The sequence below is a fragment of the Callospermophilus lateralis genome, chromosome 11, assembly GCF_048772815.1.
Source record: "Callospermophilus lateralis isolate mCalLat2 chromosome 11, mCalLat2.hap1, whole genome shotgun sequence".
Classification (NCBI taxonomy): Eukaryota; Metazoa; Chordata; class Mammalia; order Rodentia; family Sciuridae; genus Callospermophilus; species Callospermophilus lateralis.
The window spans coordinates 45,259,439-45,283,737 of NC_135315.1; the positions used below are offsets into that span (position 1 = coordinate 45,259,439).

The window sequence follows — 24,299 nt, forward strand, 5'->3', positions numbered from 1 at the left end:
TTATTTCAGTTCACTTCACTGTGTACTTATAAAAAACTCACCAAAAAATCCAATGAAATTAAACTCAAAACCTATACAAAAACAGCAGGACTAAGGTGATCACTAATAATCAGTCTCCCACAGCAGGAGTCCATGCAGTGAAATGAAGTAAGACCAGACTCACATGTGTGCAAAGAGCAATACCCAGACTGATCACAACAGCCACTACCTTCCCCTTGCCTTGCCCATTTCCTAAATGTTGTTTGTTTTTTTTCCCTTTCCACCACAATCCTGTATAAGGGATACTATCACTAACTTCATGTTTCTTTAAATTGACTTTAAGTCAAAGTCACTTTTTTGCTTAGCCTCTTGTGCAGCATAACAAGCACATCCTATCCAGGATATAAAGATTTGACAGCCTAGTCATATATTTACTGGACACATGTGCAGCTGAACTGCCATGATAAAAAGTTGAAGAGTCTTTTCCAGCATCACTGAAAAAACTGAATTCACGTGGCACCAATAGTCTGAGTACCACCTCTCACTCCTTGGAGAGCCTAGGGCTTGTCTGTTTTACAGGCTTTTGCATCTCTCAGGGAAGCTCCATCTCTCAGGGAAGCAAAAGCCCAATGTTCTCAAGTCTGGCAGTCTTAAATGTGTGGCAGTGGCCCGTGGAGACAGGCTCTAGGTATATCTGTCACTGCAGAACATGGTCATCATTATGTTACTTCCTCTTCTGGGGATCATGGCCAGAAAGTGAACCGATCTGCTGGCATTGGCCCAGACAGCATGCTCCCTGTGTAGGGAGCCTGCAGGCACCAACACAAATCTGGCAGGGCAGGCAAGCAGGTCTCAGCCTCCTTACGCCCTCTCATGGCCTTCTGCCACACAGCAACTTCAGCACACAAGCACCAGGCAGGGGGAGTGGATGTGCGTGCCAACTGGGATGGGGCCCACAATGCTAGGCCTGGCCACTAACAGTCAGTGAGAAGGCTGCTCAGGGTTCACTGACAGTGACAGTAAAACTGAAAGGGCATACCTTCAAATGATGGGGGTGGTTTCTCTGTGACCTACCAGGGACCTCTCCCTATGAGTAAGTTGTTGCTGCCACTGCCACCACAGCTGGTGGAAGGTACAGGCCACAGGGTACTGGCAGCATGAGAAATGCAGCCAAGAGGCCCAGGCTGCTGAAGTCTTCCACCAGTCTCACCTCATGAGGGGAAGTACCACTGCTGCCAACCACCTTCCCAGGGGTCCTGGATCACTGCCTCTCCCCAGAAGGCTGTCATTGACCGGGTAATACAGGTCCACCAATTTTGACTTGGGCATTTTATAAGAACATGAAATGGTCCCAATTCAGGTTCAGTGACCAACTTGTGATTCCTCTTCATGCAGAGGAGTGCCAGCATTTCCGCTCTTCCTTTCCCTGGGCTTCCGATCTCCATCTAGCTCTTCTGCTACCAGGAGTGGTTTTCCTGGTACTCTAGGCCCCAAATCTCTTGTCTTCCTGAGTGAGGGAACAGAACAAGCACTGCCACATGGCTCAGGAGGATGGGGGATACCAGCGCCTGTGTAGTGACAGAGGCCCAGGTCCTAACTGAGAATGGCATCTCAGTTTTCTTGCCTTGAGAAATGACACTTCAGCCCTGGTTTGGCTCCAGCAAGGAAGTGGAACTGGCTGCCATTTTTCACCCTCTGTAAACAGTGAGCTCCTAAGACTTGTATCATCCTACTTCTATGCTGGCAGTGGGCAGAAGGGCCTTTAGGTCAGGTGGTCAAGAGCGGCGGTGGGGGGGGGGGCGCAGAGGGAGCCTACTAGGATATCCTGATGACTGAAAGAAGCAAAATCTAGAAGCAGGGTCCAGAGAAGCTAACTTCCCTGGGTTCTTAGAGCTCTGGTTGGTGGCCAGAAAGGTGAACTGAATTTAGCCTCTTAGGGTGGTGGCAGCCTTGTTGATTCCTGGGGATAGGGCAGGGCCAAGCTGTGTGTGGGTGGTCCAAGCTGGGCTGCCCTCATCCGGTCCCAGGGACGCCCGCAGACAACTTCCCTTAACCTGGCTCTGCCTAGTGAGTCACCACACAACTGCTTCCTGTTCCCCACATGCCCTCATAGAGTCCTAGGAGATTAGACAAGGCTGCTGTCTCTTTTCCTGGGGTACCAGTGGGTCTTGGAGTGGGCAGGCTTAGACCGCTTAAAAAGAATGGAAGGCCAAAGAGGGCTCAGGAATCCACAGGCACTCTTCCATGGGTGTCTGTGTTTCCGGTCCTTTCTGAGTGGCTCTGTTTGTGTGTGTGTGTGTGTGTGTGTGTGTGTGTATGTGTGTGTGTGTGTTTAGCATTTGCCCTCCCAACTTTTCCAGATTTTACCCGTCAGATTCCTGGCAGCTGTGCACGGCGCCTGTGCCGGCCGTCACGTCCCATTCTGATCTCTGGGTCGCACGGTGAGAGAAGGACACAGGATGCGCAGGGAGTGAAAAAGTGATGTCGGTGGGGAGGGTGCCAAGTCCCCACTCACAGTCATGGGACACTTGGGGAGAAGAGGGAAGCATGCTGCTGTGGAGTTCAGAGGCCGGTAGTGAGATTTATTTTTGTTTGTATGAGTAAAAAGCTGCAGAAGCCTCTGGTGGGGGTGAGGGGGACACAATTGGAATGTTGGGATTCAGACAAACTGGTCCTGGCTTTGAGTCAAGTGTGCCGACCCGGAAGGAGAGTTCCATAAGAACCCTTCTGAATGTAGTGAAGCTTGGGCCGTGCTGGTCCTTGGACAGTACGCTAAGAAGCTGAGAAAAATGCAGGCACTCCAAATCAGACTGGCAGCAAATGAGATTTGTGGTAATAAGAACACTCATATAAAGTGTGTAAGAGAAAAAATAACAATTCTGTTTCTGGAAGGTGCTAAGTAATCGATGTTCTCTAAAGTATGAGAGCTTCCAGGAGCAAGGAGGCAGAGAACTGGGCAAGAGAGAATACACAATAATGCCTAAAGAGGAAGCTAATGGGCTTAGGTCTCCAGATAGGGCTCTTTTACAGGTTAAGTTCCTTCTTCTATACAGAAGATTTTATAATGCTGACCCACTGAAAATTGAGACACTGAGAATTACAAATAAAAGCAATGCAATCAGCTGACATGGAAGTTATGGAACCCAGAGAACTCAGATCATGAAGTAGGGCCAGACCAGGAAAAGGCCTTCTTGGGTCTTCCTTTGGCTTAGGAGCTCCACAGGCAGTGTGTTGCTTCATGCATCCCTGAGTCCCTCTGTCCAGAGAAACATCTTCACCAGAAAATAAAGGTTTATAACACAGCAAGTTTCTGTGTTCACCTTGTATGTGAAAGTACCTAGCTAAGTGCCTGATACGTGTATTAGCAATTCAACAAATATCAATTTCCTTTCTTCTTGCCCAACTCTCTTTCATTTTGTATGTATCCAGGAGAGTAACTATCTGAGGAAACCACTAGAAAACAAAACTGGGGAAGGGGAAGAGTGGGACACAGGACTACTAATTTCTTTTCTGACTCACACACAGTAGCCACGTGCAATGGTGAGTTACTCGAGAGGCTGAGGTGTGAGGATGGCTTGAACCTTGAAGTCTGGGGCCAGCTGGGCAATATAATGAGATTCTTTTTCTTAAAACAACAACAACAACAACAAAAAAAAACAAAACAAAAATTCATAGTACAATTGAATTGTACTATGGATTGAACCTAGGATGGTCTACAACTGAGCTGCAACACCAGCTTTTTTTTGGAGACAGGTCTCATTAAATTATCCAGGCTGGTTTTGAACTTGTGATCCCCCTGCCTCTGCCTAAGTCACTGGGATGACAGGTGTGTGTCACCATGCCCAGTGTCATGACTGATTTTTAAAAATTTATTTGTATTTTTTTGTGGTACTGTGGACTGAACCCAGAGTCTTGTGCATGCTAAGCAACTGTTCTCCCACTGAGTTATATCCCTAGTCCAGCAATTTTTATTTTATTTTTAAAAAATTTCTTCTTTTTTTTTATAGTTGTATATGGACACAATACCTTCATTTTATTTGCTTTTATTTTTATGTGGTGCCAGGGATCGAACCCAGGGCCTCACGCACGCTAGGCAAGTGCTCTGCCACTGAGCCACAACCCCGGCCCCAGATATTTGAGATAGGGTTTTACTATGCTGCCCAGGCTGGGCTTCACCGCTTGATCTTCCTGCCTCAGTTACCTGAGTAAGTGAGATTACAGATGTGTACCACTATGCCTGGCAATACTACTGATTTTTAAAAACTGTGGATGTAAATGAGAAATGAAAGCAAGCAAGCAAGCAAACAAACAAAAAACCAAAAAGAAAAAAACCTCAACAATTCCAATAGGAATAGTTCGTGAGATAACCATTGTCAATAACCAAAGGGAATAGTTAATGCTTTGGATATAGAAAGCAGGTAGAGCTTCCCCTGGGAGCAATAAGGTTATCGTCTTCATTTGGGGTGTTTTGCTAATGGAAAAACTGCTCCTTAGGTTTCCTTTTCTGGATGTCCCAAAGTACCACAGCTTAACACATACTTGCCTTATTTTAAAAATTATGACATTTTCAGGTTGTTTTATGAGGACTGATTGTATTTGCAAACTAGACTGTAAAGCGCTTCAGGAGAAATGTTTACTTTTCTTATAGTTTCTTTTTTTTTTTTTTAGTTGTAGATAAACACCATACCTTTATTTTATTTATTTATGTTTATGTGGTGCTAAGGATGGAACCCAGTGCCTCACACGTGCTAGACAAGTGCTCTACCACTGAGCCACAACCCCAGCCCTGTAGTTTCTTCTACAACAGAAATATAGCAAATAGAAATAGTATAAAGCTTGATGTATCATAGGAGCTCAATGACCTAACCCACACAGTCTTAGAGCTGAAGAGTTCTTTAAAGATAAACTTTAAAGATAAGCATTTTAATGGATAACTCTTTTTCTGAAAAAGATGAAGTTTGTCCTTTCCTGAGGAGTGAGAGTGGTAGAGCTAAGCATGATAACTTCTCTGCTTGCTCAAAGTAGCAGTCTAAGGTTGTTTCAATGGCCTGACCATTCTGTGGGAGGGCGGGACATTGGGGATGCTGCTGGAACCAGTGAGGTAGGAGCAGTTGGAGCAAACTGGAGGCCCAGCACCATATTGTGCGGAGAAGCTGGAGTAGGCTTGGGCGGTGCCCAGCTCCGCAGTCTGATATGCTTTCCTGCCCTAGCGTGAACGTGCCCCTGGCCTGGTAGTGTGCTGGCTCCACCCTGCCTCCGACAGCTAGGAGCCAGGGCTGAGTGTCTGCCTTCCGCTAGCTTCCATACAGGTGTGGGGGGCTCTGTGCATACCCCATTGTTCCATAATGGCCCCCCCAGCTGGCTGGCAGTGTGAATGGACTGTGGCTATATTTAGAGTGAAACTCCTGGGGCCACCACAAAGGAGTGACCGCATCTTCAGGAGGGTGGGTGGGCGGGAAGGGGACAGGAGAGCAAAGTTATTTTCAGAACACATGTCACTGCTGGCTACAGAGCAAGACTGTGGCCATAATGCAAAGGGAAACAATAGCTGTGGCCAGAGGAAGAGCCTGTTATGTTTCAGGTGGGATGTTTGCAACTGCTCAGGAAGCCTGACCCCGCCCGACAGCCGGACAGCAGCACAAATCACAGCAGTGCCTCATGGAGGCAGGGAGGAGGCAGGGGATTCACAGGGCCAGTATGAGGTGCCAAGAGGCCACGCCTCATGCCTGGAGGAGGATTTTCAGTGACTCTTTGGCTCTGGGGGCCTGGTTCGGAATGAAACACTTCTGACCAATTTCCCAGACAAACCATGCACCCTGCTCTGGTCTCTGGACACCTCCCAAGAATGGCAAAGGGAATGAGAAGAACTCAGGCGGAAAGCATCAAGGTGGGCAGGATGAACCTAATGTAAAGAGCTGTCTCAGGCAAAAAGGCAAAGCCTGAACTGAGTCACAGAGTGTGGCCTCAAAGCTCCTGGTGGGCGGACTAGCGCCCCCAGCATCCAGGGGCCTGCCTTGGTGCTACAGCTCCAGCTGCACAGGCCCCGAGAGCTCCCCACACCCCTTTTCTGACCTCCAGTCGGCCCCACTCACCAGCCTCTGTGCAACATCGGAAGCAGGGAGGGATAGGCTACGGAGGGAGGCCAGGCCTCACCTCCCCCAGCCCCACAGATGAGCTGAGGCCCAGGGGTCTAGGTGGGAGCAGGGAAATGGGGGTGTGGCTATGGCCCCAGATCTCACTTGGACTTTATAGCCATCCTGGGGGCCGGGGGGATTTTGTTCAACCCCATCTTCATATCCCCTTCCCCAAACATGTGTGGTTCCTGTTTTGCTGCATCTGTAAAAGGCGCTGGGAGTTGGGGACTTGCCTTACACCTCTCGGTTAACACCCTGGAGACTGATGGAGTTCAGAGTAGTGTAATTTACAGCCCATCTCTCCGATCTTAATTCACTCGATGCTCCTTTCTTCCTTATTGTATTAGTGTGACCTAGGTACCTGCCAACAATAATGGCCTCTCTAGCTAGGAGCCTCTCCCCCACTCCCAGGACAATTTATACCTTTTCCTTGGGATTTTCCCCCCTTAAATTAAACAAAAAGAGGAAAAATAGAGAAGGTTAACATGGGTTTGGAGTGCTGAAGCCCCGTGGTTCTGGGCAGGGAGCCAATGGCCCGAGGGCACACACATGTGCGTGCTCTCCCAGAAGGGCCTTCACCGGCCCTGTTTTACAGCCACCTCGGCACAGACTCCAGGGTTCACGCATATGGCCAGACAGATGTGTCTGGCTTACGTTCAAGGCTGGAAAATGAAGAATTATGGAAGAGAAGGGCCCCGGGCATTAAAGGGGGGGGGGAAGGGAAAGGGGGAATTTTTCCTCTGCTGAGAAATCCTCCTGTGGCTGAGAGGCTGGAGAAGGAGGTTGACAGGAGGCAGGTCCGCCAGCAGTGGTGCATGTGGGGCCTGTTCTTAAAGGGGCCACATCAGCTCACACTTTGCACACCCATAGCAGGCCTTGAAGATTGGGGACCGAGTAGCAAACAGGCCTCCTGGACAAAGCCATCCAGCAGCACTGCAAGTGAGGTCTTGTTAGACCTCCAATTATTCTAGTACTGCTCGTTGAGGGAGAAGCCAATCTGGACATGGTGTTCAGTAGATCACAGCAGCCATGTGCTTCTACATCCTCCTGTATTTCTCTCTCTTTTGCAATACTCGGGGTTGAATGCAGGGGCGCTCTACCACTGAGCTACATCCCCACCCCTTTTAACCTTTTGAGACAGGGCCTCGCTAAGTTGATGAGATTATCCTTATGAGGTTTATAAAGACTGACTTTTCTACTACATGGTATGATCTGGAATGTTATGTTTTCAGTCACTTCTGTGTCCCCCAGCCATCAGCATAGCCAATGCTCAATGCCATTTACTAAACTGAGCTGAAGACATGGTCCCCGATTCCAAGGAGCTCACAGTACAGTGAGGGAGACAAGTCCAGAAACAATTGTAATATGAGACGTGATAATAATTCCCACGAATGAAGTGTAAATCCATGCTACAGGAACACAGGACAGAGAGAGATGAATTCTTCCTGGGGGAAATCGGGAAAGGCCTCACTGGGCAGATGGTGTTTGAAGGAAGATAGAGGAATTAAAGGAGGAATAGAATTCCAACATGTAATGGGAAATGTACAGTAGAAAAAGGGTACTCTGGTTTGAAGGATAACATCAACCAAAACCCAAGAAAGTAGGAAAGGGCAGAGTGTATCTAGGGACAGTGAGAGGAGAGGGAGGTCAATGTCACTGTCCAGGCAAGAGAGTTTTAGTGACTGGACAGGTACTTCACACACACTGTCATTCATTCTGAGGACTCGTAGCAACTCTTGAGAGGTAAATGCTGTACCACTTTCATTTTATAGATGAGGAAACAGGTTCAGAGAAGTTAACTACTTTGCCCAATGTTATATGGCTAATAATGGCTTATGGGGATGTGGTACTGGGAGAAGAGTTGGGAGAAACACATTGGGAACAAATTAGAAAGCCTTAAATGTTGTAGGAAGGAATTAAGACTCTATTTTACTGGCCACACAAACACACTGATGATTCTTGAGGGGTGGGGGTAAGCTTTTGTGGAAAAGAGAATGATTCACAGGAGGCAGTAGGGTGAAACAAGAGCCTGTTCGTCAGACTGTGTACTACACAACTCTAGGAGGGGCTTTTCACAGACTGTGGCAATGTAGGGGTCTTGATTGCTACAGTCCAAGCAAGTCCCTCAATTATGACAGCACTGGCAATGGGAATAGGGAGAAGAGGAAGAAGTAAATGAGTGAAAGGACAGGATTTGATAAGACACTGGACAGGAAGGGTACAAAGCCAGGGTGGAGTGAGATGATGCTTTCCCTGCTATCATCTATAAAGTCATCTATGAGTATTTGCCAAACACCAATTCATCTTCCTGAGACTAGCCAAACCACCACAGATGTCTGGTAGAGGTATTGAACAGTTGATTCTGATGGGAGCAGGGACATGAATATAACTCAAGAAGGATGGAGCCTAACTGCTATTCATTTCCCTTCCTGGGGCAGGATGAACAGTCTAAGAGCAGACAAAGTGACTACTTGCATGTTATTTGTGGTAAGCACTTTAGGTGTAGTGTCTCATGTAGGCTTCACAGCAACACCAAGAGGTAGGTGCCATTACCACTTTCACTTTGAACATGAGAAAACAGACTTTGACAAGTAAAATAATTTGCCTGAAGTGACAAGGCTAGTTAAATGATGGAGCCTGAATTGTAGTTAGGTTTGCCTGACCACCCAGGGGAGAGGCAGTTGAAGAGAAGGCTGAAAACAAATATCCTTAGAGAGGTAAGGCAGAGTGGCTTAATGCTTCTCCATGCATACAACTTGCTTTTTATTTTATTTTTTTTTAAGATGCAGTTGGACATTTATTTATTTATTTTTATACTGTGCTAAGGATCAAACCTATGCCTTGCACGTACTAGGTGAGTGCTCTACAGCTGAGTCACAACCTCAGCCCCACAACTTGTTTTTAAAGAGGGAGCATGACTGGCTTTTTCCTATCTGCCCTGAACCCTAGACAAGGAGAAGTGGGTACACAGTGCAAGGGGACAGACCTGGGAAAGCCATAGAGAAAAACTTGCTCAAGTGAAGGTTTGGGTCCCTGAGAGGGCTGACAGTGGGGAAGTCCCTGCATGAAGATTAGGTAGTTTCTAGAGGGTGCAGAGAGTTCTTCCATTACGCTGCGAAATCAGATTGTAGTCTGTGACTGTGGCAACCTCTCCCAAGAAATGGTACTCTCCATGAGTATCTGGGTTTGGTGCAAAGGAACTCCAAAGCTCTGAAACTACACGAAAGATCCTGTAAGTTTGGGGTCACTGACAGAGCCTCATAGAGCAGGGTGGCGCTTATCAGATTCTCTGAGAAGACCCTGCTTCTGCCTTGAGTGAGACTCCAGCCACTAGGCATGCTATCATAATGTAGTGGTAGAGTAAGACAACAGGAGGTAGAGGTGGATACAAAGTAAGACCATTCCAGGATATAGGTTTGCGTGTCCCTATATCCTGCCTATATCTCTACTCAGGCCCTTTATAGTCACCATCCTGGGAACCACCATCCCCAGGTAGGCCCCACCTGGATCTTTTCTTGACGACGTTGCTGCTCAGCTATCTTCCTGGCTAGAGCCAGCTTCTTGGCTCGAAGTTCCCTGATGTCATCCTCGCCCCCACTGCCTTCGGCCTCTGAATCTTCCTCAAAGTCTTCAATCACCACGTCTTCCTCCTTTGGGTGGTGGGGCAGACCAGGGGAAAGAAGAGAATATGAGTCCACAACACTTACTGGATCCCCTGTCACTACTGCCATCCCCCACCCCATGCTGACTAGGATGATTCCTTATCAAGAGACCCATCATGTGTGCTTCCCTTGCTTGGGAAAAGGGGGATTTAGAGAAGCTATTGCACTTCCACTCAAACTGCTTCCTTTACACTCCAGGGTTCTTTCCGTACATAGATATCCCAGTCACAATTACACATATACACTTCCATGTTTGTACTCACACTCATAAGGGCACATCTTAGGCCTAATTTTCATTTTGAAAATCACAAATGATTTAAGAGGTAAATGATAGAGAAAGCTAAATTGCCCACTTTAAATCTAATTCATACTAGTGACTGCATAGGAATCGACTTGGGTTAATAGCTGGGAGTTGGGCGAGGAAGCTCCATTGCCTCAGACAGCATCAGGAGTAAATACTGTAGCTCAGCAGACCTTGCCCTGGTTTCTTTCTTTTTTTTTTTTTTTTTTTAATTAATTTATTTTTTTTATTGTTGGTTGCTCAAAACATTACATAGTTCTTGATATACCATATTTCACACTTTGATTCAAGTGGGTTATGAACTCCCATTTTTACCCCATATACAGATTGCAGAATCACATCCCTGGTTTCTTTTTAAGACCACAATCTGGTGGTGTAGGGACCTCTGGGGCCCTTTTACAGGAATGCACATGACAAGGCCTTGCTCAGCTGCCCTCCAGGACCTGAGCAGGGCAGAAGGTGGCTGGCTAACTTAAAGAGCCTCCTGCCAGACTTCCCCAGGGATGGCAACTCCCTGCTTGCAAACTCAGCACTGGCAGTCATTGCTCCCCGGGTGGTCCCGGCTCTATTCCTCCCTCTCTCACTTTTGGCCTTGGTCAGTAGAGAACATGCAGCTGCCCAAAAGAGCTTCCTTTGAGGGTCAGGGTTAGCAGGGGTAGAGGGTGAGTGATTCAATAAATCTGACAATGTAATGCTAGTAACTGCATCGACAGCTACCATTTGCTCAGTGCTTCTTACTGGCCAGGTACTGGGATAAGCATTTTTTAATGCATTGAGTCATTTAATCCTTACAATGGCCTGTGAAATAGAAGTGATTAACATCCCTATTTTATAAATGAACAAACCAAAGTTTAGAGTTAAACAACCTACTCAAGATCACACAGGTAGCACGTGGCAAAGCTGGGATTCAATCCCAAGAGAAAAAAACAAAATCAAAAAACCAACAAGCAAAAAAACTCAAGTGAGCTTGGCTCCAAAGTCTGTGCTTGTACTACTCATAATGAGCAATCCAAAGGGCTGGGGGGCTGGCCCAAATCCAGCCCTTAGTGGCTCAGCTGTGTCAGGCCTGGCCCTCTTCAGTACAGACTGCTCTCTCCTTTCCTCTAACTGGGATTCTCTTGACAGAAGGTGGTTATAAAGCATGTGGGTAGTTAGGTGATGGGGGAGCAGGGTCTGGGAAGATGCGTGACTTGGTAGCATCCTTAAGGAACTAGAGTTTATTCTGTTCATGAAGGATATCTAAAGAAACATCTCTCACACTTCTCCTCATCAGCTTCAGTGACTCAGTCTGGCAGTTTGGAGAGATAAGATCAGAGGATGGAGTTGGGAGTATAGTGTAAGCCTATAATCCCAGCAACTTTGGAGGCTGAGGCAGGAGAATTGCGAGTTTGAGGCCAGCCTCAGCCATTTAAGGAGGCCCTGAGCAACTTAGCAAGACCCCACCTCAAAAAATTAAAAAGAGCTGGGGATGTAGCACCCTGGGTTCAATCCTCTCCAAAAAAGATCTAAAGATGGGGCTAAAACTGCCACTGTGTTAGAAGGTCTCAGGGGTCTGGGGTATTGTCCATAGTCCCCACTCATTTGTTAACCCTTGGCCACAGGAAGGAGGAAGACTGTATATTCACTTCCTTGTTCACAGAGTTAACCTGGATAGGAGCAAGTGGAACAGGATGTCCACTGGGCACCTGGGGGAATAGTGCCCTTGCCTGCTCTGACTGGGGATGCACAGGATTATCATGGGCCTGGAGGGAACTGGACTGAGGTCAAGGGAGGGTCAGAGAAGCTTGTCTGAGGTTTGCTCAGCTCTCATAGCAAACGAGGAAGTGCAGGGTTATGAAATTACACAGACTAGGGTAAGCAGGGTTTCCCAGGGGCCACTAACATAAAGGAACCCAGGAGGCTCGTGGGAAAAGGAAGAAGTGGGCAGCCTGGCGTGACTTACAACCTTTGTCTGGTCAATAAGCATCAGAAGGAGAGAGTGAGTGTGTGTGGCATAGCTAAGACCTGGGACCAGTGAGCTAGTCTGCTCCCTGTAAGAGGAGAGCAGGCCCTGGGTTTGGAGTGAGATGAGAGCTGGCCTCACCCTCCACTGCCTGCCTTGGCCTTCAAGTGTGGGTGAAATACTGGACTGAAGTGTCCTCCCATTCCCCCATGCTTCCCACACAGTGTCCAGGGCTTCGGTGGCACTGCTCTGCTGGCCTACAGCTTGGACACCCCAATGGCTTTAGCAACTCCACTGTCTCCTCCCATGCTGACAGCTCATTCTTTCCCATTATTTCCTACCCAGGTTTCATCTGGTGAGTCTGAAATCATGGGCTCAGCTATATCCCTGGAACCACCTCTATCCTGGAAGCTGAGCCCTGTGTCATCAGGGGTGGGGTGGGTTCTCTAGCGATTCTAATGAAGTCAGTCCAAGACTCTGCTGCTCTGAAGACTCTGTTCCAAAGGTGGCCACTCTATCACTGCCTCACATCCCAAACGACAGCTTCCAGCTGACATCTGGCTTCCTTGGCCTGTTACTGATTTCATCCCTGCACCCCGCCCTTCTCCACCAGGCGCTTGAGACTGCTGCGGGCCAAATGACTGTGTTGGCCTATGTGTGACCTGGCCTCTGGCTAGAATCGCTTCCGTCCCTTCTATCAGTCCCATGTTTCTTCCCACCTAGGTGCCCCTGTCTTTAACACAGTGGGGTAAAAGAAGGAAAGAGTGAACTTTAGGCAAACATGAGGTGTGTGCGCACACACCCAAAGTTACCCACACCCAGACACACAGCAGGGAGGCTGGCAGTGATGCTAATCGCACACATGCTCTGACACTGCTACACACTCACATTTACTCAAATCCCACAGTCAGCAGGAGAGCTGGCAGCAAGTGTTCGCTTAAACTGACACACAAACGGAGCACACACACAGACCCACGTCAACAAGTCAACAATCATTCCCAGAAAGACACATACATGCACAGCAGGGCAACTGCCAGTGAGGTGTGCAGAAGCAATTACACAGGCTAACACACACACACACACACACACACACACACACACACAGGTCTGGAGTGAAGCAAGGGCTACAGGAACAACCAAGGGCAAACAAACAAGAGGAGAATTCCTTAATCACATCAGGATGTGCAGGAGGGAGGGAGGGAGGGAGGGCAACTGGGGGAGGGGGTGATTTTCCACATGGGGCCAGCAATGTCAGCTCTTCCTGTACGTGTGTGCAAGAGGCTGGAGCTCAGTCCTGTGCTGCGCTGAGCAATGCACATCTATAAACTTGATCCTCAGCCTGAACCCTAACCCCCCCCCAACTCCCCTTCCTAAGCCTCCAGAGCTGCACATTATTAAACTCTTTCTTTCTTTTCCTCCCTTCTCCTCCAATGCAACATTAAAAAGAAGCATCTGGAACTTGTAGCAGAGTGAGATGGAGGCACTGGGGTGGACTGGCAGGAAGGGGCACCAGCAGAGTGCACTCTTGAGAAGCTTGCTGTCATGGTCAGCACAGACATGGCTCTGAGGTTATAAATAACCCCCAGTAGAAGCAGTCATGGGCAGGGGGAGGGGAGCCTTCCCTCTGCCACAGCGGGCTCTTCCCGCACAGTACCTCATCTTCCAGTTGTTTTCCCTCTTGGCTTCCCATTTCCTTTCCCATGGTGTCTGGGACGGGTGCCACTGACACATATTTTCCACCCTTGAATGCCAGCAGAGGCTCTTCTTGTCCACAAAGGGCTTCCAGAAAATACTTCAGTACTGTGACCCTTTTGCAGTCGGCTGCAATAACCTACAGGGCAAGAGGGAGAGAAGAAAAACAGCATTTTCTAAAAGGGAAGATGAGGATGAGAGACATAGTTGGTTGCATGGGGCACATGTCAAAGTAACTGGGAAAGAAGGCAGAGTTAGTGAGCAGGAACGTGCATGTGCATGTGTAAAGGAGGGGAGTGAGGGCCAAGGACCAAGGTCTTCTGAAGGAAGGAAGTTGCCACAGTCTTCTTAGGTCACCCCTGGGGCAGCAGACAACCCCAGGACCAATGCCAGGTGCCCTTGGGGCTTGTACATTTCTTTTACTAAAGTCCTGATATAAAAATAAGAATAAATTAAATTCTTCTAAATTTGGAATGTATTCAGTGGAAGGAGTGAAGTACAGAACACTGGCTTTCATAGAACACCACTTTCTGCCCCCCCCCCCCATTGCCCCTCTTCAGTCTCCCTCCATGAGAACTTGCAGTCCAAGTACAAAAGGAACTATGAGGACTTTCTTGGCTTTTTCATTTCAACCAGGTCACTTTGAGATCCCCCTGTTAGGTTCCTGCCCCACCTCAGAGCTTCTCATGCTCAAGAGACTGGGGTTAGTAGGATATGGTCTGGAGGAAGAGGACATGGTCTGGAGGAAGATTATAGGCAGAGAAGATGACAGTGTTTTACCAAAGCCCTGCCCTCCAGGGTTCATGCCAGTTGCTCCCACGTGGCTTCATCAGCACACAGTCAGTGCTGTCAGAGAAGCTGGGGCTGATTTAGTGGAGATGAAATTTATTATATTGAGCAATCATCAAATTTGTCAGCATCTCAGATGAAGTGTCCACAGTCACCCAATCTGGGGTCCTCTCTGCAAGAATATATATGCATGCCCTCACCACCAACCTGCCTGTGTTGCCTGTGCTCCACTCCATTCTTGCACACTGGTGCCCTTCTCTTCCTCTCTGGCCTCTGGGGTCCCCTCTTCCCTGCTGGCAGGGTGCTCACCAAGGGGGAGAGGGCCCTGTTTGATGTGCAGCTCAGAAGCCAAGGGCTGTTCCACACCGGAAACATGCTACAGGGGCCAGATATGCCACAGGGGGAAGCCCTTATCCTCAGTGACTCCAGTCTACACTGAATGCTGGGTCCCCCCTTTAATGCCTCCTCATTTCTGAATGTGAAAGGGACTGGTATATTTGCATTACGCACTGAAGGGCTAATGTGGATACTATTACTTCCCTCCTCAGAACAGCAACCTCTCTGGTGGCTAAGACTACATTTCATTCCACATTGTCAGGGGTTGTATGATCAAGCTGGAGCACAGCAGGCTCACAGTAAAGATGATAGGCATAGGGAAACTTGGCTGGGTACTTCAGGGAATAGATGAAGGAGGCACAATCCAGGTCCTCTAGGAAATGGTGGAAATGAGCACTGCTCTACCATGTGGCTGGCCAGGTAAAGTGCAGCACACAGTTACCTGTGTGCTCTATGACTGTTTTCTGCCATCTTCTTCCCTGTCTAGGCACCCCTCACCAATGGCCCTGTTGAGGCTGAAATTCCAGGCTAAGTATCTTTGTCATCCACCTGAGAGGCTGACCTAAAAGTTCTTGGCTTCCCAGAGGAGGCTTAGAAAAAGGTGAGCCTCTCGAGCTGGGGGGTGCCTAGTCCTAGCTTACTTCCTTGAAAAAGGAAGGAAGCCTGTCTTGGGCCAGGGCAGGTAACCATGACTCTATCGCGTGTATTCAAACATGTGATGAGGGAGGCTAGAAATACAGAAGCAGGGGCTAAAAGGCATTAAAGAACAGAGCTGAAATGAGTAATAGCCTGGCAGGCAGCACGCACAGTGGCCTCCCTGCATCCCCAGCCTCTCACTTGCAGAGGAAACTTCTGCATTTCCACAAGGCTGCCAGTTTCCTCTCTGTGGTCTAATTTTAACCACCTTGTCGTTACAGTGTGTGTCAGCCACCTGACCCCACTCTGACCTATGACCTTATGCCCTAGCTACTGCTTGCACTATGCAGAATTATGTAATGGGTCCAGGACTTTCCTTTTTGGCATGAGGCTGCTGCCACTGAATGGAGAGGAGGTGGAGTGTACAGTTGAGAAGAGGACAAAGAAACTAGTGCTGATACTTGGCTCACCTGTGTGGTGAGAGGCCCACAGGTAAAGTGCAGCACACTCTGCTGAGTCTACAGCAGAAGCCTAAGAATAGTGTGCCATGGATGTGTGCCTGAACAGGTGGTCAAGAGCACTACTGCTAGGGCATGGGTTGGATGGTATACTGAATGGCACAGGAAGAAAGTGATTCCTGGCCAACAGGGAGAAAGGCCATAAGTGCGGACGTGGGACTCCTGGAGATGGGGATTTCCAGGGCACAGCAGGACCCAGGGATACAGACATCCTGAGCTTGCCTGCAGCACATCCTCAGAGGATCAGTGGGAATTGTCCATCACATGAGCAAAAAGGAATTCTCCACCTACAGTCCCAACCAGTATTCAGTTCCATGTCTTTCAGAAAGAAGCTGGTTTCCTTGGGGTTTCTGTTCTTCCTCTAGGGCAGGGACATGCAAGGCTGATTGACAAAAGGGCTTTGATCAATTAGGGTCTCTGAGATAAAGATAAGGAACCTACCTGTTTGGAGAGAGAAGTCTTTTTTATGAACATCCTCTCTCCTTTGCAATTCAACCAGCAGGGAGAACAGCCAAAGTTGTGCACAGTCTCCTTAGGTTTATAAAATATACCACGGTACTGAGAAATGCAGAGTTCATGATATTTGGCAGACAGGGAAGCTGAGAGGCAGAATGACTAGGGTTTGCCTAGGGACACTGGGAAGCCTTCTATCTCCTGCCCATTAGCCTGTTTGCAAATACATTCTGCTTTAAGGTAGAAGGAATAAGCCTAGAGGGGGAGAAGACTATAGCTCTCTTGGCCCTGGAGTTCTATAGAAAGCTTATGGGAATATTCTCCCACTCAAAGCCTTGAAACAACAATAACAGAAGAAACAAAACCAGTTTAATATGGCTAAAAGGGATATCATGATGGAGGAAGCCTTTGAAACTACCTATATAAAGAAAACTCTAGAGCGGGGGTTGTAGCTAGCTTGGTAGAGCGTTTGCCTTGCATGTGTGAGGCACTAGGTTCGATCCACAGCACCACATAAAAACAAATAAATAAAATAAAGGTATTGTGTCTGTCTACCAAAAAAAAAAAAAAAAGAAAAAAAGAAAAAAGAAAAAAAGAAAACGCCAAGATTATCTTTGCTTGGTTCAGGAGGACTTCCTTGTAGGGGAGGGGTTAAAGCTAGGTTTTCTGTTTGGAGAGAAAGGAGTCCAGATGAAGACTACGACATAATTCCCACAATAATTCTGTTCATGAGCACATTTTCCCATTCTATATCAATGAAAAGCAGAGAATGTAAATGATATGTACATCACAGCTTGAGCAAACTAGAGAGAAGAAAAAGAGCTGGGCAGGAACAGATTCCTCTTGGTCTGTGACAAGCAGAGGTGGACTGGGGCTAGAGGTGCTTTGGTAAAGGGGTGCTGGAGAAAACTCTGGGAATCTCAGTGTACCTTTCCAGTGGCAGTCCTGGCCCCTCTAGAGGAACCATTCCATCTTTGAAAAGAAAACTGGCTTTTGGTTAAGGAAGAGCAGAAAGAAAGGCACCCTAAGAAAGTCCCTTTCTGTTCCCTTGAAGATTGTCTGAGGCAGCTTGCCCCATCAGCAGGAACTGAAACCTCAAGCTTCGAGGCTCCAGTTATCACCCCAGTTGGGTCCACACGCAAAGAACCAAGCAGAAAGGAAAACTGAAAGTCTGATGTGGAGAGGAGATAGTGGCACCATCCTGTCCTAGACTCAGTTCCTTAGAGAGAGATAAGCAGACCATAGGTAAGTGGGGGCTATGGCTAAGAGGAAGGATAGGTCCTCAGAAAAGAAGAAAGAAACCTCCAGGTTGAGAGGAGAAGACTGGCCTACTGGTCTGAGGTATCTTAGGTGGGGAGGTAGTTGAGAAAATAAGAATGGTATTCTTTGAAAACTTTTTTTTTGACTCTCTTCAGTCACACAATAGGGGTAGAAATGAAAAGGGAGAAACAGAATAGGAGACCTATTCTGCCTTATGGAAGGTGGGGGAATGTGTGAGTGAAAAAGAACTAAGCATCAGGTATCACATACTGATGCACACTGAGTTGCAAGACTGAGTTATCTTACAGCAGTCTCTGGAAGGGAGGAAAACCCCAGACACAGCCAGGAGAAAATGAGGAGGGGTTGAGAAGTGAACCAGGCCCCTGGATGCGAGTTCTAGGGAATGAGGGACTCATGTCATTTTTATTGGGTCCCTGCTTTCTTTCTCAACAGGCCTTTTGGAAAGCATAAGTACAACAGCAGTTAGTCATTTGATAAGACTTCTTTTGCTGAACTTTTGGTTTGGGGGAATCAGAATCAGGCAGGTTCCCCACCCATCCCTGGGTCTTTTTGTTTATTTTTTATTTTTTTAGTTGTAGATGGACACAATATCTTTATTTATTTATTTTCATGTGGTACTGAGGATCAAACCCAGTACTTCATGCATACTAGGCAAGCGCTCACCACTAAGCCACAACTCTAGCCCTTTTCCTGGTCTTAAAAGTCCAGTTTGCTGCTGCTTCTCAGTTAAAAGAGAAAAATCACATGGGTTTTCCCCACAAACTCAAGTTTACAGGTTGTTTTTCTTGTTTCTTTAAATGCAGCCAATTATTCTCACATTTGTTGAAGCCTTCAATCAAAGTTTATAGCTTGTTAATTTTACAGAATGTCCTTAGAGCAAATAAGATGCAGACAGGAAAGTGAAGTCTTGCTGAGATTATTAAGAAACCTTAAAATAGCCTCCAAATCCACCACCAAGGCTGGTAAGCACAGGCTGCTTGGCTGGCTTCTGAGGTCAATTAGCAATGGGTTAATTACCATCTTTAATGAGCCAAGCCTGCAGGACTGACTATAAGAAATTTAACTTAGACTAATGTGTTTCCACAAACCAAAAACCTCCAGCTATGCAAGACTTACCCTTACAAGAGACTAAAGGGTGGGGAAGCACAATTCTGTAGCAGCCAAGGGTGGGTCGGCCTGAGATGGGTCTGCCAATGAGAGTTCAGACACAAGAAATAAAGAATACCACACAGGGAATCCTCTGGAGCTGAGAAGACAGAGGAAATGGTTTATTCACATTCCTAGGGGGAGGGACTTCCTGGCAGGGAGCAGACTCCAGAGGCTGGAGGGAAACTGGCCACAAGGATTCACAATCACTCTGAAGCAGTAGTGTGGGACAGGGAAACAGACACTCATAGCCTACCTGAATCCGAACAAGCTGGTTAAGAAGATGGGAGAGGAAGGAAGAACCTGTGCTGATCCTGAAGAGGACAGAGGGGAAAAAAATACATGGGTCCTGTATTGGAAGCATCTCTTGATTATCCCAGGGCACACTGTCCCAAGGATATGCTCAGATAATCCTTCACTTTTTCCTATCCCTGCTGGCATGGTTTCTATGTGAGGCACCAAGCATAACTACTTCCTCAGTCACTGTGATCTTGATGTCCTGAACCAGCCCTCCCCAGTCCTATGATAGGTCTATGCCAGCTAAGGGATCAATAGGTTACAAGATCAAATGCTGTCAACTCACAGCAGCCCTATCATTATATCCTGGGGTCTCATCAGTTTTCTTCTTACAGGAGGCAATGTGGCCCAGCACAGATGCCTGCTCTGTGTGGCAAACACCCTCCCTGCAAACCATATCACCACACAATAGTAAGTCTCCTAAAGAGGAGTAGGTGGAAGACAGCAAATGGTTTGGTGGGAAGACTTGGTGGTGGTAAGGCTGCTCCAATAGTGTTTATTGGAGTAAATTCCAAAAGGTACAGGTGTTTTGCTATTGGGAAGCGGACTGTATTTATACTGGAGGCTGGGCTAGGGGAACAGAAGTTTTTTGGAGCATACTTGTAGCAAGGAGAAAAATATGGTAGAAAAAATGGGTCCATCTTCTCAGGAGGTAAGACAGGAGATTAAGAGTTTGCACTTCATAGTTGGACAGACCTCATCTTAACTGTCACTTCTTAGCTGTCTGTTCATAGACAAGCTACTTAACCTCTAAGAACCTCTGTTTGTTCAAGATGTGTATGAGGTTAACTCTTAAGATAAATTTATTTTTTAATGTATATTTTTATGAATTTATTTATTTTTATGTGGTGCTGAGGATCAAACCAGTGCCTCACCCATGCTAGCCAAGCACTACCACTGAGCTAGAGCTACCCAGCCCCAAGATAAATCTCTTTTGAGAGAGAATGCATATCAAATATTTAGCCAGATGTCTGGGCCCAGTAAGTGCTCAAGAAATGAGTGGTTGGTATTTTTATCTCTCTCTCTACTTCATTCTGCTCAGAGGTGGGAAGGGCACTCTGCCTCACACCACCAATAGGTTTGGATGCCAGACACAAAGTGGGAAGCATAGGGCTGGCACACAGCCTAGGGCTGGGGAGTGATATGGAATGCTCACCTGGCTGTTCAAACTGCTGAAATAATTTATTCAAGGCTGAGGTACAAGACTTAGGTTACTGGGTAGGCCAAATGAAGGGAAGGCCTAGTTCCTCTCCAGCAGATCCTTTCTCTACCCTAGGATTTAACCATAGGCTCATGTGCCCTCTACAGAACCCTGGAGAAATGAAGCATGCCACTAATACATAGTATCAGGAATAAAGCGCTGTAGTAAATAACAACTGCCTTGTCCAATGACCCTTCAGAGTCATGGTGGTAGCAATGCCTTTGTTAATGCTACCTCCCTTAAGTAAGACCCAGTGGATTCCTTGCTTCAGGTATCCCAAGTATGACAGTAGGCTGAGAACATCACCACTTAGTATACACCTAAATTTCCCGAGCTTGGACATTGTGGAAAGAAAGGTAGGAGTCTGGCTTTCCCTGGGAAGAGTGAAGCTTGCTTGCTTTTCTTGAACTGTTCCCCCATGGAAAGAAACTATTTTCTTAGAGTTCTGCCTGAGCTCTGGTGTTCCAGCAAGGTGCATTCTCAATAGCAAGGGTGCTGCAGAGAGCAAGCTATAGGCAGCAGTAGCTTGGGCTGCAGTCCAATCCTGCTTCCCCTGCGGAGTGCACTGAGAGCAACCACCCACATTGGCAGGGTCTAGGGCGGATACTGGCACTGCCAACACAAGCCTTTCAGGTCTGGCTGGCTTTAGCTGCTCTGAAACCTGGAACACAGGCGCTGGGGCCCTCACTTACTGAACCAGCAGGGGAGGCTACAAGCTCAGCCCCTGGGGATGAAAGTCCTCCGTCTGTCTCAGTCTGTGAATATCCGCACACAAGCCTGTTTCTACACTGCCAGTTCGTTCTGGGCCAGGAACACTGAATCTCACTCCGGCTCTAGTCACTCTGAGCCACATTCTTATTTGTCTTACAGACAGGCCTAGAAGGCCATCCCTTAGGCTTCTTCATCAAATTTGTTCCTAGTTTTATTTATTCTCTGTGGGGAGAGAGTGCCCTTTCTGAGACATCTGTAGCAATCAACATACTTAGTCAAAATTCAATTCAGCAAATATTTTCTAAGTGCCTACTATGTATATGAAGCACTGTTCTGAACCTGGGGATTCAGCAGAGAGCAAAGACAAAGTCCCTGTTCCTGTAGGGGCAGGTTTACGCTCATCAAAAGATTACACTAGATCAAAAGATGCCCTGTATCAAGAGAGAAATGCATGCCCATCCTCCATTACCTATAGCACTCATGAAGGCAGAATTCTCATTCCTTTTCCCTTAAGGAAGGAGGAGGAAAAGACAGCCACAAGGAGAAGAAAAGCTCCTTGCAGAGACCATGCATGCTGCTCCTTTATACTTCCCAGGCTGATGAATCCTGAGGATGTCAAGATGGAGCCTTGCCTGGGGCTCAGTCTTGCTCATAGGAATCCTGACTTCTGGTCTCTTCTCAGTGCTTTCCACACTTTGTGCAGCTCTCCTCCCTCCAAACCCTCAGCCCCAGGACCTCCCCACAGGTCACCACTGTACTGTGATTACTTCTTAACCTTTGACTCAAGGCCCCAGGTAACCCTGTCTGCTATTCCCCTGCAGGCCATTTGCTTCCTCTGGAACCTCAGATGATTCCCCCAGCCTACAGAAACTTTGCTTTTATGCAATCAATTCATTCCCTCACCTTCCTTTAAGCTTGACAGAAAGTCTTTCTTTTCAAGAAGCTAGTTAGCCTTTGTCTAGCCTACCAGATTGCTATCCACAAATCTTTCCTAAGGACCTACCATGAGACAGGGACTATGTTAAACATCCTGGGAAGAGCTGGGGACATAGCTCAGTTGGTAGAGTGCTTGTCTCACATGCACAAGGCCCTGGGTTCAATCCCCAGCACCACACACACAAAAAAGAAAAAAATAAAAGAACAAAACAAAACAAAAAACCCCATCCTGGTTATACAAGACAGAACAAGACTGACATAGTCCTTAACTTCATAGGATTTTCAATCCAATGATGGAGTCCACAGAAACTTGACAACTGCAGATTGTTTCTTTAGTACCCAGGGGTGAGGCCTACATTTTGTTCATCTCCTTTGACTCCATTAACAGCCCTCAACATCTATATTATTCATAGCTATGATATGATGATATGAGCTTCCTTGACCTGGGTAGAACGGGGTCTTAATCATTCCAACCCTCAAAAGAACAGATTCTTCTTCTTCTTCTTCTTCTTTTTTTTTTAAAAAAAGCATGCTAGGGTACCAGGGCTTTGCATTTGCTAGGCAAGTGCTCTACCACTGAACCACAGCCTCAGCCTAACAAGAGATCATCTACCAGTGATCCAATACTTTCTTGAATAATTCAGGTGGAGAAGATTCAACACCCTGGGGAATACTAAGCAATTATTTTTATCTACACAGAAAGATTTTTTTCTTTGAAGATTGAACCAAAGAGTGTTCTGCCTTTGAGCCACATTCCAAGCCCTTATCTATTTATTTATTATTAATTTATTTATTTACAGTTGTAGTTGGACACAATACCTTTAATTATTTATTTTTATGTGGTGCTGAGGATTGAACCCAGCACCTCGCACGTGCTAGGCAGGTGGCTCTACCGCTGAGCCACAATCCCAGCCCCCAAGTTCTTATTTTTTTAAATTTTATTTTGAAACAGGGTCTTGCTCAGTTGCCCAGGCTGACCTTGAACTGGCAATCCTCTTGCCTCAGCCTCCTGAGTTGTTGGGATCACAGGCATGTGTCACCATGTGCTCTGTTACTGTCTTGATTCTACAATGTGCTTCATTTTCTAGTTGGATGGAGCCCATTCTACTTTTGGACTCTTCTAAGTGGTAGTAATGCCTCTCTCTCTTTTTTAATATTTTGTTGCTATTGTTGTTAGACCTTTATTTAATTTATTTATTTATATGTGGTGCTGAGAATCGAACCCAGTGCCTCACGTATGTCAGGCCAGCACTCTACCACTGAGCCACAACCCCAGCCCCAGAAATGTCTTATCTTTTTCAAGTCCAAAAATATGCCTCCTAATGCTTCTAATTCTGTTCTCAGGGGCCCCATATAAACTTTAATGCTGCTTCTACCTGACTTGACTCAAATTACTTGATATTTGCCATCACACCCTCTCTAGGCTAAAGAGTCCCATTTCTCACTACTCCTCACTTCAGTTGTCTCAAGTTTCTGCTTATTCTTCCACTAAGACTAAAAAGTCTCCTAAAGTGATTATGTGCCCACATGTGACCTGGCAGCAGAGAATAGAGTGGAACACCACCTCCCTTGTTTTGAATACCTTAATTCTATGGATAGACTAAATGGCATTACTTTTGCTGTTCACCATCTTGCTCCTGACAAGTTGTAAGCTTCTATCAATAAACCCCAAAATTATTTTTACATATGTGACTAAATTGTCTCTCCCCAAATGAGCACAAGTCCTTCCCTAACTATTCCCCAAGGTCTCTCTGTCCTTTTAACTGTGTTGCATGCTCATTGCTAGGTGTGGTTGATTTTCTGGACAAGGACATTATTTTACTTGATTCTTCTTTGATTTTGTCTTGTCATATACCATTGCAGCCTATCAAGAACTCTTTTTTTTGGGCTGGGGATGTGGCTCAAGCGGTAGCGTGCTCGCCTGGCATGCGTGCGTCCCGGGTTCAATCCTCAGCACCACATACAAAAAACAAAGATGGTGTGTCCGCTGAAAACTAAAAAATAAATATTAAAAATTTCTCTCTCTCTCTCTAAAAAAAAAAAAAAAAAAACTTTTTTTTTTTTTGTATTGAGAAATGAACTCAGGGGTGCATAACAACTAAATCAACAACCAAGCTATATCCCCAGCCCTTTTTAAAAATTTTAAATTTTGAGACAGGGTCTTAGGGCCTTGGTAGGTTGCTGAGTGTGGTCCCAAACTTGCAATCCTCCTGCTCAACCTCCAGAGTCACTGGGATTACAGCCTCAGCATAAATTACTGTACCCAGTTATCAAGAACTCTTTGT

The 24,299-nt window shown here is 46.7% G+C and overlaps 1 protein-coding gene across 3 annotated transcripts in view; it reads right to left on the bottom strand.

Annotated features, from left to right (window-relative positions):
* Smg6 (SMG6 nonsense mediated mRNA decay factor) overlaps positions 1 to 24,299 on the bottom strand; it is a 227,107-nt gene that overhangs the window by 9,052 nt on the left and 193,756 nt on the right. For all 3 annotated transcript variants that reach the window (XM_076869133.1, XM_076869134.1, XM_076869132.1), the window contains 2 exons: positions 13,673 to 13,849; positions 9,617 to 9,763 (listed from right to left, as the gene is read on the bottom strand). In XM_076869133.1, coding sequence (XP_076725248.1) covers positions 9,617 to 9,763; positions 13,673 to 13,849 — 324 coding nt within the window. The remainder of the gene's footprint in view (positions 1 to 9,616; positions 9,764 to 13,672; positions 13,850 to 24,299) is intronic.